Below are 18,538 nucleotides of genomic sequence, written 5' to 3'. Positions count from 1 at the left end.
TTCCAGGGGCAAAATGAGGTCCTTCCTCTCCCCCTGCAAATGCTCTCTTCGAAAACAAAGCTTAGTGCTTAGAGCCCAGTGCAGGGAAACTCAGAATGAAACAAGCTCCTTGAAAGCAGACGAGCACAGCTACTTAAGCAGGACTGTTCAAACACTTACTCCGTGTAGCTGCAAGATGCTATTTCAGTGAACATGTCTTCATTCAGATAAGCCGACACTCATGCCAAAGCTATTTGATTGTAGAAATTATAAAAATACTTTAAAAATGCATTTGTAGAATGAAGTAACAAAAATACTTTTCTAAGCTTTTTTCACATAATCTAAACTTAAGAATTGCTGAGTTTCATTTTATTTACTATTAAAACATGGGTCACCCACCACTTCTCCAGCTATCTGGATGAAAATCCTGAAGTGTATTGTATTTTTCCTAGCCTTTTATTCTAGAGTATTCTGGACTTAGTTTTGTAAAATAAAGTCCGGGTCCTCTGAGAATTTGTCTTTGGGCCATACTGTTGGTACAGATCTTTCTGGGTCAACCAGTGTCCTTTGGGAAACAGACTGTCCCAGACTCGTGACACCTGGGGTAGATTTCCTCCTCCTTCCCACCTTCCTATCCGGTTCTCAGCTGGCCTTCAGTGGCTTTGGGCAGAACTGCCTTCTATCAAGCAGCCGCCGCCTCTGCCATTTTTTTTTTTTTTTATGGGCTGTTAAGCCAGATAACTCAATTTGTTAGAAAGGTATGCAAATTTATTAGTAAAGAGGTAAAAGGAGAGATTCTTGAGGAGCTCTCCTCTGAGTAAATTGCAAGAAACTCTAGTGACCTCTTTGGCAGCTCAAAGGCCTTTAAAAACTCCATCCTCGAACTCCTGTTTTGTCAGAGAAGGGATCTCTGGGTAAATGACATTTTCCACTAATATCCACATACTTTATCCTTAGAAGGGGTATTATGGTAAGTGAGATAATGGATGTGAAAGCACTTTAAAAAAGCATAAACTCTGAAATGTTGTTTACCCCATGTATCTATAAAGAAACACACACAGATGGCTAAATTGAATCAACCCCAATGTTTTATTTAATTTAAAGTTTTAAAAGGCAGTGGTTAAGCACATTATGTGTATATATGGATGCACGTAGGCACATGTGCATACATACGTGCATCCATATATACAAGGAAACCAACCCCTTTCAGCTTTAGCCACTGATTAACTAGGCCCACTGTCTACTGCAGGATTCATACTCTACTTCTTCATATGACCAATTCTAAAAGTAAAAATAAACAGCCTTAATCAGTTTAACAGTAACTATTTGTGTTTCTTTTTTTTTTAAATAAATAAAGTTACCATTAAACTGATCACATATGGTAGAAAGGTCGAACACACACACAAGCGCACACACAGTCCCCAATGTACAACCTGTGACCTATGAATGACCTTTATGTACAAACGGGTGCTGCTGACCCCCTCCGCCCCCAGCAGAGGCCTCGAGAGAACTCCCAGCACTCCGGGAGTCCCCATCCCCTCAGCTGGGTTGGAGGACGTGTGTTCCTGGCACCCCGGGTTAGACCTCAGAATGCATGCTCCCACGCAGTGATACAGATGGGGGTTCAGCTCCATGGTACTAGTGTTAAGGTACGTAAGAGAATAAATAGGCATCTGTAGCTGCCTCAGAACTAAACCATCATTTATAACCCTTTATAGGGAGAAATGTATTCTGAAGTTCTCAATAAGGGACCTACAAACTTTTAGAACGTAATCAGTTTGCAAGCCTGGGGCTGTGTGCGTGTTTGTGTGTGCATTTCCACGTAGTTGTACAAAATTGAAATGGAGAGTGGGACTAGGTTTATGGAGCAGCTGCTTGGCTTCCATGTAGTCAGTCCTGATCTAACAAGTCACTTGCCTCAGCCCTTATTTAGCGGCTCATTCTGCTTCTCATGTGCCTCCGTCTGCTGGAGAGATTCAGAAGGGGCAGCTTTCACAAGCGAGAGGAAGGCCACGACTAAATCTTCTAAGAACCTTGGCAAACAGAACGGCCAGATACAACCAGGGCTGCTTTATAGGCTGGAGTCCTTCAGTTCCATCCTGGTGAAATGGAATTCCTCTTTTCCTGTGGTTAGCTCCTGCCACTCCATCTAACTGCAGCTCTGGACGAATGCCTCGGTATCGCAAAAACACAGGGTCACCTCTTAAATATGCTGGATTCTCAACGAGTAAACCAGTTAATGTGTTTCTAGCCAAAGCAAGGGCATAAATGTTTTAGAGAAAAGACTCCCCTGGAGCTACAGAGAAAAGATGCTGATAAAAGCAATATTGAGAGTTGGGCAGGTGACGCTTTTAGTCTGTGTCAGAGCTGGTCTCTTCGATGACAGAGTACTGGTTGAGTGCTTCCTCCAAAGGCGTTATTGTCCCATCAGGTTTTAGTCCCATTGGTTTAAGCAACTCCTCTCTGGAAAAAGAGATAAAAGAGAGAGAAAAAAAAGTATTCACCAGCATCACACACACACCCCTCCCCCCGCCCAAATCCACATCCTTTTAAAAAGAAAAGTCTTTAAAAACCAAAGTATTTTTCCTCAAGCTCTCTGTGTGTTTGTAACAGGAAAGATGAAAGGGGCATGGAAAGAAAAAGAGGGAGATAAAAGACTTCATTCACACAGGCCAAACCTACTAAGCCAATTAAAAGTATGAAAAGTCAAGGTCTAAATGGGCTCAGGACAAGGAGCAGGTCTCTTCTGTTTTTGATAATTAACTTTTTTTTTTTTTTCCTTTTGTGGATTCGTTGTTTTAGTGAAGTTAAGGCTGCCAAAATTTCACGGGTCCCAGCGGGCCAGGCATACAATCAAGTGGCTGATTTGATACGTATGGATTTCGTTCAGTGGAGTAAATCTGTCAGATTTGATTTTGCCTCCCCAGCCTCTAGCAATACATAAATACTTCTCAATTCAGTCCAAGTCAACTGGCCTTCCCCAACTTTCTCCCTCCCTTTTATTTCCTTCTCTCTCTCTTTCCTCCTTCTTTTCTTTCTTTTTTAAACACCATTGCTTTTGTTTGTGGCAGTTTAATTATGGGATTGACAGCCATTTTAATCTCTTCAAAGCTCCCCAACTGCCTCTTTTCAGCTAATCCAATTATATCTACCCCACAAGTTACAGCCTCATCTAAAGATGATTAATTATTGATTAAGTCAATCAAAAAGCATTAGGAAAGATTAAATAAATCTTTTCATAGGCTCTTACTTATTACATGGAGATTATGGCAAATGTACCTGTTGAGTCGCTAACTCCAGTCCTCCTCCCCCCCTCAAAATGTCAGCGGTGTACTTTAAGAGTAGCCCCAAAGAGGCACATGAGCTGCTTAAAATTTATTTCTCAAGGAAATGGGCATCACCCCCTGAGACCATGTCTGTAACCAAGAACCCACACGGCAGCAGCTGTAATGTTGGCGGGATCTGGGGTGAAGGAGAACAATAAAACCTGCTTTCCCTCTGCCTCCTTGCCGTTGTCCCTGAGGACAACACAAAGAAGGGCTCCCTCCTGGGGAGGGCCGGCCACACAGCAGTGTGAGGTGTCAGAGGCGCAGTGAAACTCCTGGGGAGAGGTAAGAACAGCTCAGTGGTCCCTGGATAAGCCAACAGGAGCCTAATCAAGCAGCTCTGGCTAGCACCAGAAGACGAGCTGAGTAATGGGATGGGTGCCTGGCTCTGTTGAGGCTCCTGAGTTATAAAGGAGGAGATGTGGTTCCTGGTCCAAGAAATGGGGTCAGAATCATAGAACTTGAAGGGGCCTCAGAGATCATTTAGTCCAACCACCTTGCTTACTAAATGAGACTGAGTGACTTACCCAAGGTCACACACCTAGTGGCAAGCTGGATCTGGGACACAGGTCTCCTGCATCCCAGGCTAGTGCTCTTTGCAGCACACACACCTGGATTAACTGCTCTAACTGCACTGCAGGTGCACCCTGAGTTCAACTGTCCGATGTCTGTTCACACCTACATGCCAGAAGCTAGGTCACACACTAGGCAGGGAAAGGAAGAGTGGGCACCACGGTCCTTGAGGAGAAGGCGAAACATATATGAAAAATAACTTAGAACATAATGGGGTAAATGCTGTCACAGAATCACGAACAAAGAACTGGCAGCTCCGAAGATGAAGCACAGACCGAACTGTGGGGAAGTTAGGGATGGCGTCACAAATACGGTATCCCGTGCCGGGCAAAGAAGGCACAGAACACCTGAGGCAAAAGAGACTGTGTAAAGGGCTCTGTATGGTCCCATCTACTTGTGTGTTTTGTATCCCTTTTTGGATTGTGTCCATTTCTTTCTCTGTGCTCCCATGAAGCTGTGAAAGGGCCCAGTGTTCGCAGAGTGGTGAGATTCGATGAAGGAGTGGCAGGAGGTAAGGCTCAAGGGTAGTTTGGGGTTTAGCGGGTGAGTGTCTTAAAGGTAGAGCCAAGGTAAGGAGTTTGGGTTTTGCTCTATAAGGGATGTCACATCTGTTTTTTTGGGCAGTATCTCTGGCAGTGATGTGGAAGGAGCACTGGACCAGGGGGAACCTGGTGGCAGAGAGACCGGTCATTAGGATGTCACTGTAGAGTGTTTGTGACAGGAGACAGGATACTGGACTCGGGCTGTGACCCACTGGAAGGGGAGACGGCTGGTGAAGGAGAGCATGGGGGAGGGTTGAGTGTCCCTGTGCTCTCCAGCTCAGATGACCAAGAGGATGGTGATACAATTCACTGGAGCAAGAACACAGCAGATGAAGTAGATTTTGGTGGGGAGATGCTGACATCTCTCAGGACATGAAGAGCTTGAGGTCCTTGCATGACAACCAGGTAGAAATGTCTAGTTGAAAGCTAGAAACAACCTGTTTCCATGAAAACTTCCCTCCACCACTGATATATCCCCCATGTCTACATTTTTACAACATAGTTGGCCTAGTTCTAATTGCTTGTGCTAAAGGATTTTGTGATACTGGACACTACTTACTAATGATGTAAAAGGACAAGGGGATAACCTGCTGGGAATGAAACACTGAGGGATAAGAAAGTTGAAAGGTCTAAAGGGGCCTGTGGAAGAGGGTACAGTAAAATGGGGTAGGGAGTGAAGGATTGGGGTAGATAGAAGCAGGACCCTGGACAGGACTAGAGGAAGTCTACGGAGATGAGGATGAGACGCTGGGTGGACAGGCCCCTGCCCCGCCTCACTACCAACATGACTCCACCTCCGTGACAACAGGACGGTGCTGGGCTAGCTAGCAGCTGTACAAAGTAGCTAGCACCTTCTCCAAACCTAGGAGGAATATGTTCAAATTAAGTCCATTGGTTTCATCCCTACTCCAATTTCATGCTGGAAATAATTAAGAACATTACGGAAGTCTCATGCCCAAATTATAGGAACTTGTCTATGGGAAAGGGGCCCCTATTTTAATTTTCACCTGTGAACTATTCTCGAGCATTTATTTTTTGGATCCTTTGTATCCCCTCTGAGGGCTCCATAGGATGCCTGGACTTACGGACACCTCTGTAGGAGAGGGGTCAGTGATAACTGGCCACATAGTCATGCATTTGTGCAAATGAATTAAGATAGCAATGTGATACAGTGTACAAAAACAAAAATATCTGGAATTAGGAAGTCCGTTAGGAGCCTTGGCTCTTCACTTACCAGTTGTGTGATCTTGGGCAAGTCTGAGTCTCAGTTTCCCTGTCTGTGAAATGGGGATAATGCTAATACTGGTTCTACCTACTTCCTAGTGATGATGTGAGGAGTAACCGTAACAGAACCAGTGGTGGTAGCAATAACAAGAAAGTAGTTCAAAGAGTTCTGTGAACTGCAAATGAGTCCTAAGTATTAGTTGTTATTGTGGTACAGTGAAAGGCACGTATAGAGTCGGACAGATCTAGGTTCTAATCCTGGGTCCACCAGTCACTAACAGTAAGACCTGGAACTCTCTGAACTTCAATTTCCTTATCTGTAGAGTTGGGATAGAAATACCCACCTCACTGAGTTGTAATGAAGGCAAAAGGTCCCTGTACATGTGAACTGTAGTGTAATGGCCGGCATGGAGGCAGAACCGCAAGCTGTATTTTCTGTCTTTCTGTGCTTACGGGAGGCTTCCGCAAGCTGGGCAGGGCACTCTGGGAGTCAGTGGGGAATGAATATGCAGAAGCAAATAAAAGACATGGTCCCTGTCCTCAAGAAGCTTTTAGTCAGTTCAGAAGATAAAACACACACACATTAAACAATATTAAAAGAATTACAGAACAGCAGATCAACAAGCTTGAGATGATTAACAGGCAGAGCCCTGCTTTCCCTAGCTTGACAGTTCCTCAATATACTCTTATTGTAATTAAAACATGTTTAAAGGAAATTTCTTGTCCTGTTTGGGAGTGGAAGGAGAGAGGACCTCTCACAGCTATGTGACTGTTTTTCTACTGGACTCCAGGCTTGCTTGTCACATTCCCATCTCAGTGTTTCTTACCTTCCTCTCTATCATGCAACTAACAGCCCACAAATACCCAAATGAAATCTTTGATATAGAGACTCACTCCTAAACGGTCTGATGAAGGACCTGGTTATACTAGACTGTTTCATCTAATAAGATGTTCTATCTAGATCAGCAAGATGTGGACGGAGAATGGGAAGCATAATGAATACCACAGAAATGTTACTCCACCGTCATCTGGGTTATGTACATGTGGGAGGGACACAGGGGGAGGTGGGGGTACTGATCACAGGCTCCTTGCAGGAGACAGACTCAGGGCCAGACTGTAATGGCAGGGATGGACATGGATTCATGGGGAGAAAGGCATCCTAGGAGCAGAAAAATTAGTCAAGCAAAGGCACAGAAGCAAGAGTTAGTTGTGTGCAGAGACTGGCAAGCAAGCTGGTTTGGCTGAGGTAAAGGAAAAAGAAAGCTCAAAACAGATTTGGGGTACAAAAGAGGATCTGAATGGAGACTTTGAAATCCTAGGCTGACAAGTCTGGTTTATAGTTACAGAGGTATTTTTGTCTTCTATTTCAAGGGACCCACAACTAAAAATATTATTAAAAATAATTCTCATTACAAAGTTCGAAAGCTATGAAACGGTATTGCCTTGACATTAAAAAGAAAATGTTCTATGCTATAAGTATTTTCATACCCCTTGTGTCTAGCACACCGCCTTGCCAACAGCAGGTTCCCCGTAAGTGTTTATGGACTAAACTGAGTTGCAGCTGATGTTATCTTGTACCTTCACAGAAAGGGAAGGTATAGTGTTTTATGGGACTCCTAATAACTAAATCATGATCAAGAGAAAAGCTAGATCTTTGGGTAGAAGATTCATTTTCTTCATCAAGATCTACAAAGTTAGGAAAGATACTAGCATTCTACAGGAAATTCTGCATAATGCTTTCCAGGGATTTCTTGTTCTCTGCTAGACCATGAGCAACTTCAGGGCAGAGTCCATGTCTTACCTGGCTGTGATCTGCAGTATCTAGTATAGGCTGGGGGCACACAGTAAGTGTTCAGTAAATGCTTATTAAGAGGCTATAATACATGGGTTATAGCATAAATGGAGACTGGTTGAAAACCACTTGTCAAGAATCCTTATTTTAATTATTATTTCCCTGATAAGTCAATGTCATTAGACATTCTGACACTGCAGCAGAAGTCAGGCCCCCTTTGTACCACACAGCCTGGAATTTTCAACCACTAACTGGTATAGACTCAGCTTCTTATGTACAGGGCATTGGGAGGTCTAGGTTCTAGTCTCAGCTCGTCCTCTAACTTGCTCGGTGTCCTTGGGCAAGTCATTTCCTTCTCTGGGCTTGAGTCTACCCATCTATAAAATGAAGGGGTTGGACAAGATGATCCCCAAGATTCTATTCTAAGAGTCTAAATATTAGGCTATTAAATAATTTTTTTCTATTTAAAAAGCTGCTAGGTTTTTGAGAGACTAAAACTCAACACTGCTAAGCCTTTGTTTCTAATCAAGATATATACTCTAAGCCTAAGAGTCGAACACAACATCCTATCTGTAACTGACCGACACCAAGACCAGAAATCCTTTCTGCAAAACTACTGGCAGATGATTAGAATGATTACAAAGGTAAATCAAAGCCATGGCACGTGTTACAAGGAAGGATCTAAATTCGATCATGGCCCTCAATAAACAGGCCACTTCAGGAAGAGTTACTGGCCCTAACTATGAAGGTCACATCTAAAAAGGACGGCTAGGCGTCAGGTAACAGGTACATCAGGGTTAAACGGAGATACTGTATATTGAAATGTGCATCAGGATTAAGATATTCACATAGCAACAACTCCTTCATACTTACCTTCAATGCTATACACAGGCCTTAACACAAGTTAAGACTGCCCTCGTTATCATCAAAAAGTACAGTGATGTCTACTGGATAAAGAGCCCATTCTAGGCACTGTGACAGTATCATGGCGGGCTTCTCATCTGATCAGGCATCTGGCCAGGGAAGAGATAAGCCTCCAAGAATGTTCAACTGGAACGAAACATCATTTAGAAATTTGATCTTACTAAACGATAAGGAACCATAATCTATAAGGGCTTGGCCAGGCACGAGGACATAGATAAAGCACGTCCAAGAAAGGAAACCCTATTTTGCCCCAGCCTAACCCTTGGGACTGCTAAAGGAAACCAAAAAATACTTTCTTAAAGATTTAGGGGGGTGGGAGATTATGGGATTTATACCATATTTAAAAAAATTTTTTTTCTTCCCCCAGATATATTTTAACATTTTCCTGAGCCACCATTTCTCTATAAGGATGGTCCTCTGGGATGCCTGGACTTATAATTTCTCAGAACCTTAGAGAAGGTTCCATTTCTCAGGGCTTCTGGTTCCTATATAAATCTTTCCCCCAGAAATGACAGTGCAATATTGGGGCTCAGATACTAACATACCCAATCGCACATTATAGAATAGGCCAGATGTATATGTGTATAAAACACCTTACTTGACCTGGAAGCAAGAGAATACTCTTGCCCACAGCACATGTGTTTGTGCAGTACAAACAAAGCATTCAATTCAAGTGCACTTGTTGAAAAACAGGACATAATTAAGCAGTTGGTAAAATGCATTCTTGTTTCCCACTTGCAGATCTCCCAAGAGTCCCTTCGAATTTACCTATACGAGTTTCAGCTTCCCGCTTGCCACTTAGCTTGATAACGACTCAAAAATCATTCCCTTGTTTTCAAGGGCTCTTCTTTCTTGTCTGCTCTGTGTACTACAGGGCAGTATTGACACATGGAATTAATGACAGGGTCTGTAATGAAACAACAGTCATGCAAACACCAGTCTGCTCTTTTGATAAAACAGCATGTTAGAGACCTATTCACCTCCCTCTAATTGAGTACTGCATAATAGTTCCGATCCTTTTATGTAATATATTTTGTTCTATGATTAGAAAAGAAGAAAGGGGAAAACCTGCGAGGCATTGCTTCCTTCAATCGCCCCCTGATTAATTCTCTGTTTCTAATGAGGGCGGCTGCTATTTAGGCAGGTTCTGTTACATACTTGTTTTGTTGACTTCTGTACAATGTATAACAAAACCCAAGACGGGATAATTGGGAACCATTTCTGTGGCACAGGGATTCCTGCTCTTAATGTAAGGTTGGCTTGGAAAAAAAGAGCCCTGACATTTTAAATTAGCCATTTCATATTTAATTCCTTTTCACATTTGAAAGATAGGATGAGAAACTGGTAAATAAAACATTTTTAATGAACACAGAGCTTTTCCAAAAATGCCTGCTAGAATGGAGCCTGTGCTAGCCTGGAAAAAGCAGCTCTGTAGAATTCCAAGTCCGAGAGTGCATCTTATTTCAAGATTTCAGCATCACTGGAACAGTCCATAATTCACCGAAGTACAGCGGACTGCCTAATAACTTGTTGATATGCTTACAAGTGTTTATAACCCCTTTTTCTCATAGAAAAATACTGTAACTTTGGCTATTGCTTAACATGTTCAGTTACATGTGGGCAAGAATGTCCTTTGGGCTTGGACACTGATCCTTCATCTTTCATGATTTCCCATCTAACGGCTTCCTAGTGGTTGACTGGGTACACTGATCTTTCACTGAGCCATTAACCCAGTACATTTGGAGGGGCTTTTCCATAGCAAATTTGAGGTCTTTAGGCTGCCTCTTTCAAAATAATTCTGAGATCTTCCCTGAGACCTCACCATTGTGCTTTGGGACTGGGTACAATTAGGAAGATATATAAGTAGCATAAAAATATCATTTCCATGACAAATGGATATGGCATATTGTCCACTACTTTGGACTACTTTCTACTTTATAAAGGTAATTGGAAGTTGCCTAAATAGTCCCACCGGGAAGCCTTTTTAAAGTTAGATTTTCTTAACGTGATTGCATTAAATATAAGAATTTGTTAGAATACCTGTAATCATTCTCTTTTTAAAATAATTAAAATGACTTATATTAACATAGAGTCATAACAATTTTATTGGTTTCCTTCATATAAAGGTGTGTGTTTGATATAAATTATTTATTTTAGCCCCTCACCTGATCTTTGAGAAGACCTCAACTATGGAATGAAAAAGGAGGAATACATTTCTTCCAAATCTTAATTCTTTTCTCAGGTAAATATGCTTACTATCTGTCTTTGCATTTACTTCAATTTTAGAACATCTTATTTAAAATCAGACTGACACGTTTTTGAGTGCTGTTGGTTATCTTTCAAAATAACGTTAAGATCTGGAGTGTTAAGACTGAGAACTGAGTCCCTACTATGTCATTAACCAGATGCCTGATTAACCATCATTAACCAGATGCCTGGTCAGTCACTAAATGATCGGTCCCATTTATTCTTCAGTGAAACCCTCCTTGCTTATCTAATTCAGGGGGCTGCTTCACCGATCATTGGAGATCATATATATGGAAGCACTTCTTAAACTTGAAAGCACTATATAAATATTAGTCTTTTATCCTCATTTCTGTTAGAAGATCACATGCAAAGCTTCTAAAAATTTGTTACCTACATCACATTAAACAGCATGGTTTAAAAAAAATGTAGAAAGAGGTTAGGGACAGTGCTAAAGAATCAAATTTAGTTTTATCCTTAACTAAAGGTATTCTTATTTCTTGGTAATTTCTCTACAGGATTTTCCTATCCTGTTGTCCAACTAAGCAAAATAAATATTAATAAGAGGTCAGCATGCCAACTGACACTATTGAATAAAGCAGTAGAAATAGAAGTTCTTACATGCTTTCCCCAATTAGAAAGACTTAAAAGTTGAAGGAGGGTAACTAAGAGCACAAACAGCCAGGGGACATTATTCTTACTTGACATTTCTCTAATAGATAGAAGCCATTTCAGCTAGTGCTTAAACTAAGAGCTCAAAGTAGTCATTCCTACCACTGAGGTTAAAGGACAATGACTACCAACAGGCAATACAAAGGTCACGTGACATCCTGCCTAGAGGTGTCTAGCCAGTGGAAGGGGCCTCCATAACCTAGAGATACACAATATCAGATTTCTCAGATTAATCCTCCCTTGCCACTTTAAGGGTATATTAATTTAACTGGATCCAAGCTCCCTTAATTGAACTTCCAGGCAACCTTACAGTGTATTTTAATGATGTAGAATAGTGCTGCTACACATAAATATAATGTCAGCTACAAATGCAAGCCGTGTATGTAATCTTAACTATTCTAGTAGCCATGGTGAAAAAGATAGGTAAAACTGATTTTCATATATTTTGCGAACCCAGTATATTAAAAATATCATTTCAACATAAAATCTGTATTAAACAATTGAGATGCTTTACATTTCTCTTTTTACACTGAGTTTTTGAAAGCCCAAGTATTTAACCCTTATGGGACATCCCAATTCAGACCAACCACATTTCAAGTGCTTAGTAGTCCTATGTGGCTTGTGGTTACCATATTGGATAGCACAGACCTAAAAGATTTTCTGATATACTTTTATCCCTATACTAGATCTCATAATGCTTTAAAAATTGGATGTTTCTGAAACATACCTGAAAAACATGTGCTTGACTAACTTATAAAAGTGGGTGTAATCATAGTTGCTGAAATTTTTGTAAGCAGAGTTAACTTATTTGTAGGGAAAAAAATTACATATTACTTTTCAGTCAGCCCATTCCAGCTTTAGTAAGTCCAAAAATAATCTCTGGATTAAAGGGAATTATTCCCATATTTGGAACCTGAATTTATTAAGAAAGCCATGTCCCAAATACTGCACAATGGCTGGCAAATATATATCCGTGCGTGTGTGTGTGTGTGTGTGTGTGTGTGTGTGTGTGTGTAGATAACAGATAAGGAAGAAACGGGAAAACAATTATTTAAATGTAGATTTTAGATTCTGATAGAATATATAAGCAAAATGGGAATGTACCTTGTTAAATGTGACCGGGCTGGGGAGGGGGGTGGGGGGGGGAGGGCAAAGCAGTAGAAGATTAATCAATCAGTGCCTGGTTCCAATTAAGTAACTAAAGGGGATTAGGAAAGTCAAAACAAAACTGAAACTTGAAATATTATTTCCTTTGGTTAGTTTAAGCTTAAGCCAATCAATCCTCCCTCCCTTCTTCTGGACGAGGCTGTGTTATTATACACGAGCTATGTGCTGTAGCTAAGGGGAACGCAATTGTATTAGCTGCACTGGGCTTGCTTAACTACACAGTCCCCATTTTAATCTCCCACTTCAGTTGCGGGGGCTTATTTTTTTTCCAATTCAGAGAAAGAAAGAGGAGGTGGAGAGGGAGGCAAATTTCATCCCCTTTTTCACCTCTGCTCTCACATAGAAAGCTTTATTTAACATTTTTAATTTCATGCCTCAGGCCTTAAGGCTTATGATATATATATTACAATGATCACTTCAAAGAAATTATGTATCCCAATATTTAAATGAGCCAGTCATGGGCCAAAGTACCTTTATGGAATTCCTTTCCAGCCCTGAATTTTATCATATCTGGCCAAGAAATGGAACTGACAAAGGTATAAAGTCTTAAACCATGTAGGCTATTTTATAGAGCAAAACACTGGCCTACAGATTTGGGGATCAGCTGTGTTCATTATTTCATCATCACACATCAGGGGAACCACAGGGTACAAGGCACTGTACTAGCTAGATATGATGGGATTTATAGGGTTTAGATGATTTTCAAACTCTTAAGACCTCCAGATCCACTGCCAGTCCCCTTACCTACATCTGTCACAAATACAATCCTTACACACACACACACACACACACACACACACACACAGTCACTAGGAATACTACTAAGTCAGTTGGTATTCAATGGGAAGAAAATGTCTGAGCATGAATCTCTCTGGTGTCCTTGGAAATACAGCTACAATAAAGCTGCCAAGGTAGGGAGCTCCTTGAAGCAGTCGCTATGTCCAGCATGGAGGCAAAGTGGAAATGTAACTTTAATTTTTGCATTGGTGGTTTTATAGTTTTGGTAGTGGATAACGTCTATACCCTACACCAGGCTCAGTAACAGTACTTGGCATGACCAACCTTAGTCATCACTTTGGTAAGTGCTTTGGCACGGGCCACTGTTGCTAACCACCATCCTGGTGCAGGTCCTTCACATCTGCTCTCCTATGGATGGAAAAAAGGAAGTGTCTAGTGTCCATTCATTGGCCACGTCACCTCCAACCTAGCCTTTACTCACATGCCTTTCAATTCAGGCCCAGGAGAAAATGATTTCATTTTTGAGAAGAAAAGTTAATCAGACAAAGCTACAGTACACTCTTAGCACAATGAAGACTCGGCGGGATGCAGCACATCCTCAGAGTGACAGCTGAGGGAACTAACCAGTAGCATGATGCCGAAGAGGATGATTAGGAAGTGTTCTGGCAAACACTGACTCTAACAGACAGACACAGCACAGTGGACAGAGCAAAGGTCTTGAGTTCTGGAAAATGAAGTTCCTAGTCTCACTCTGTTATGAAGCTAGAAAGAGAATGTACATGGAAGTGTTTTGTAAACTGTTAAAAGGAAATGGATTATCACATCATTAGCTTGGAAATATTTGGGGCAATTCTTTGGGTCTTGCTTCCCCCAATTATAAATCTGTTAACAGATTATATTAATCAAATAACGAGAAAACAACCTGAGCTTTTTGGAAGAAAGATGCAGTATGTGAATACCAAAGGTTTATCTTATCGACAAGAGTAGATTTCCCTCTACCTGGAATGAATGGTCATTTCTCCACTTATCTATTAAATACCTTTTAAACTTCAATAATCAGTACAAACGCTATCTTCCTTGTGAAATCATCCCTGATTCATCCAGACAGAATGAACTGCTCCTTTTCCTGGGTGTTTACAGTTCAACATAGACCTTATTTTGTCATTATTTCCATCTACCTTGTATTTTAGAACAGATTATAGCCATTTCCTTCACTAGAATGTGAGTCTTCTGAAGGCAGAGACTGTCAAATTCTCTGCATCTCCCTCATCTTCCTAGCACAGTGCCTTGCACAGAGTAGCTGCTTAATTAAAGTCCCCTGAATTGCGCTGAACTTAGTCTACTTTGGCTCACCTCTTCTGCCTCAAACATACAAGAACCAAAAATCCACGGTGAAAAGAGAGAAGAAACTTAAGACAAACATGTAAGAGGCAAAAAGAATGGCTTCATTCTTTGCATTCCCGCTTTGGAATGCCCGCTGCTGATCTCCATACAGTTTTGTCATTGATTATTAGTGAGAGCAAATGTTAGAAAGCACACACACAAGGGCAGACAATGTAAAAAAAAAACCCCACCACACGTCATGCAAAAAATCTGTGATTTAGGACTATTTTTAAAGTTGCCTTTAGCTTCAATTTTACTGGCAAAATCGGTACCATCAAAGCCAACACAAGACATATTTCCTCTGTTTTATACATGCAAAAGTCAGCATCACCTGCAAATTGCGTTGGGCATCTGCTGGGTGTTTCTGGGTGAATACACAATCTTCTTTGAGGCATAGTCTAAATCAAGTGGAAGCTTGGATATTTCAAAATTGATATTTGTATATTTATTTGGTGGCAGCTTCTAGAATATGTGGATTCCCCTGGGATTAAAAGGAGAAGGACCTAGCACCACTTTCTGTCCCTTGTGTAGGGATGCCTTACAAAATGATCTTATCTCTTTCAGGAAGTCAAGTACCTGGATTACACTGTATTCTTTTAGGCAGTCTTTTCCCCATCTCCCACTTTCCTAGCTTGGAGTTTACTCATTCAGCGTACACAGGCAGTTGAATAGCATCTGTGTTCTCTTTTAAGAACTCATATTATTGGAGTGAAATTTATGAAATTTGTTTATTGTCCTAACACACTGATATGCTCCACATAGGTCCTTATTAACACTTCCCTCTCCAGCTTCTACTAGATGGCCTCTGTTGGTTCTCATCCTAACTTTTACCCTTCTATCACTATCTCATTAGCTACATCAGATCCTTTCAGAAGTAGCCAAGCACAAATGTTACGTTTATATATTCATTCAGAGCTTGTTATCCTGCCTCCTGTAGGTTTGCCTACAGTATCTTCTCTTTGGCTCTAATTCCCTCAGTAAAGGAACATGTCAGTTCTATATACAGGTATGGAGAATGTCATTTGCAAACAAAGGTCATTTGAAGATTGTGAGCACAGTTAGTTATAGATTCTAACCTCTATGGGAAAGGATGGAAATTTAAAAGGACTAGCTGGAAGTTACTGAATTCTAGTCATACTAGCTCTGTAGATGTGATCTAGATGATGAAGCTGTTTACTTCTATATAACTACTACCACATTACCAGCATCATTTGAAAAACCTCAGACTCTGCAGTGTCTCCCCATCCTTGTCACACTCCCCGAATCAGTCAGCCTCCTGCTGTGCCTTAACCTCTACTTGTTTCTTGTTTCTTTGTTACAGCTTTCCCTCTAATGGTTGGCTTTCTGGCTTTCCCTGGATTCCGGTTGCTACTTCTGACTGCGGGATACTAGCCTTTACATAGTTGCTGTGAAAATGGAGACATCAGAAGAAATACACCTTTAAGTGGCAGCTGCCACCAACACACAGAAGCACTCACTCAAGATGGCTTAAAGGAGACAGTGACTCAATGTATGACTAGAAAATAGAGCGATTCAGGCAAGTGTGAAAGGAATTAATATTTTCTAGTAACTTCTCCAAGATGACTAGTTGCTGATTAGTATATATTTGACTTAAGTATTTTCAAAACTGGCTATTTTGGGAAGGGAATGCAGTGTGAAGCAAGAAGGGAAGGGGAGATTGTCTTTAGAACCCCTAATTAATACAAGCACTTGCTTTCAGAAAATCCTTAATTTGAGCTATTCCTTTTCACTTTTTCCTGTTGGGTGCATGACATTTTAGAATTCTTGGTTTCAGCAGCAACCCAAAAAGACAGAATTGCCAACTTGCACATCAAAAATGAGGGGGAAAAAAAGCATAATGATTTGGAACAAAAACCAAAACAGACTAAAACAAAAAAATACAAGAAGCAGCAAAATCACTGAACCTAACTCATAGCATCTTTTTGAAGACAGGGAGGTTAGTTGGTTAAATATCACAGTGATCTAGTAGTTACTGTCCTAGCTTTGAGAGTTGACATGTTCAAGAATGCACATCCAGAAGCGGCACATGTAGAAAAACCATGGTAGCCAAGAGAGATCTCAACTACTGCTGCCCGGGCCACCCTGTTCCAATTAACATGGATTTCCAGAGCTGCTGTTCCATGATAACTCTCAGTAAGAGAGACAAAGAAATAGAACATTTTTAGAAACCAAGCAGAAAATGGACGGGAATACAATACCTGGAAAGTTTATCAAGCATGTTGACAAGTTTCATGGCTTCATATTCTTTTTGTTCTTCTGTCATTTCATCTATGGGGTTTGGCATTGGTTCCTCTAAATGACCAGTGATAAGATTAATGCTACAAAAAGAAAAAAAAGTTATGCCGTATGTTTTAAAATTATGCTCTTTCTATACTTTCTGGTCCAACTTGTAAGTTATAATAAGAAAGAGTATAATAGCCAAAAATTGGCAATAATAGCAATTTTGTAGTATAGAACTACTATAGGAATTTTTAAAAATTTACTTTTTCTACTAATTTGCTTTGGGAAATGGGTGGTAGTTTTACTTTAAAAAAAAACAGCTGACTTGCCAACTTTTTTTTTTTTTTTTAAAGGCATGGCTGCTTTTTTAAAAATATAAAATTTGGTGCCGTTAGGATAAATATCCTTGGATGCATAGTTTATTAATTTAAGGGGACAAATGATTTCAGAGTAGGAGAAATCCATTTTGTGATACAGCATAAAACAAATGTGTCAAAAAAACTGGAAAAATGATGGCAGAGAGGCTGAAATCTGAAAATGAAAGCATGCCGATTTATCATCTCAGGAAATTAGTCCATTAGTGAGACCACAGAAGGCAGTGAGTGTTCAAATAATAAAAGATAAAGCAAAAGAACAATTTTAATTAGATTTGATCTGACCTAGATTTTTAAAAAAAGAGAATGAAATCTAGTCTACCAAGAGACAGGTATACACCATCTGACTTTCTGTAAATAATAAAGTACTTAAAATGTGTATGTCCCATAGACTTTGTATGAAGTTCTAATACCAAACAAGCTATCCTCTTAGATGAAAGCCACATTTTTTTTTAAAGGAGATGAAAGAAAATTCTTCAGTGGCTGGTAAATATCTATAACTTAAATGTCTTTCTGGAAAGGCAGACGAGAGCTTACGGCATTTTGTTTCAGCCAAGTATGGACAGTTTGCAGGGATATTTCATTTGATCATTAAAAACAAACAGCAAATTGCTAATAAATTGCTTTCTAGGGTCTACAAACACAAATGCTTTCAGTGGCCAAGCCTGTAGGATAAGCAAATGAGTGAACTGGTCAACTATAAACTATAAATGGAGTGCTGTGGACGGGTGTAAACTCGAGGACAGTGCCAGTCTAAAGTGGCGGGAGGTAGAATCCTGTGGGCCAAAATAAAGACCTTGTGATCAGTTAGGTCCTGTGAAGGCTAGCTTGCAAGCCCTGCTTTAGACTTTGACTTGGGCAGTGTAACTTTTTTTTTTTTAGTTTAACTTTACTGACAAGGGATTTCTTGTTTGAGTAGTAAAAGGGCTAGGTCACTAGGTACTATCTAATACTAAAGGATTTCCTTTTCTTTCTCTACATTCCTCAGAGGGTACATGATATTCAGATTCTTGTGGAAGGATCCTCTGCTCAGCATCCTCAAAAACCAGATCTAAAACATCTGTTTTAAGAGTCTTGCTTAAGACCTTCGTCTACAGCCATAATTAAAAAAATTTTTCCCTTCAAAGCAGTGGATCGACCACCCACTTCCCCCTGCCTTTTTTTAAACAAATGAAATCTACACAGAAAGCCCATGTATAAAAGAGACAAAGTGGAACTGCTCAAGCAGAAGAGGTGTGGGGTGGCCAAGCAGAGTGGAGGCCTAAAGCCCCTTCTGTTTGTCTACTTACTTGCTTCCTCTTAAGTTTGCCCCTGAGGCACTTTTAGGAACTCTGGGGAAATAGCCTGAAAACTCATAGC

General features: G+C 40.6%; 1 protein-coding gene across 4 annotated transcripts in view; it reads right to left on the bottom strand.

Annotated features, from left to right (window-relative positions):
* Positions 1 to 1,049: 1,049 nt before the first annotated feature.
* Positions 1,050 to 18,538, bottom strand: part of RIC8B (RIC8 guanine nucleotide exchange factor B) — a 106,411-nt gene continuing 88,922 nt past the window's right edge. For 2 of the 4 annotated variants that reach the window (XM_019808358.2, XM_034643625.1), the window contains 2 exons: positions 16,784 to 16,903; positions 1,050 to 2,442 (listed from right to left, as the gene is read on the bottom strand). In XM_019808358.2, coding sequence (XP_019663917.1) covers positions 2,331 to 2,442; positions 16,784 to 16,903 — 232 coding nt within the window. In that variant the 3' untranslated portion in view covers positions 1,050 to 2,330. The remainder of the gene's footprint in view (positions 2,443 to 16,783; positions 16,904 to 18,538) is intronic. The other 2 variants (XM_019808360.2, XM_034643626.1) reach the window with 1 other exon arrangement.

The sequence above is a fragment of the Ailuropoda melanoleuca genome, chromosome 15 (assembly GCF_002007445.2).
Source record: "Ailuropoda melanoleuca isolate Jingjing chromosome 15, ASM200744v2, whole genome shotgun sequence".
Lineage (NCBI taxonomy): Eukaryota > Metazoa > Chordata > Mammalia > Carnivora > Ursidae > Ailuropoda > Ailuropoda melanoleuca.
The sequence above is the reverse complement of the archived record's forward strand: the minus strand, read 5'-3'. Positions and strand labels throughout refer to the sequence as shown.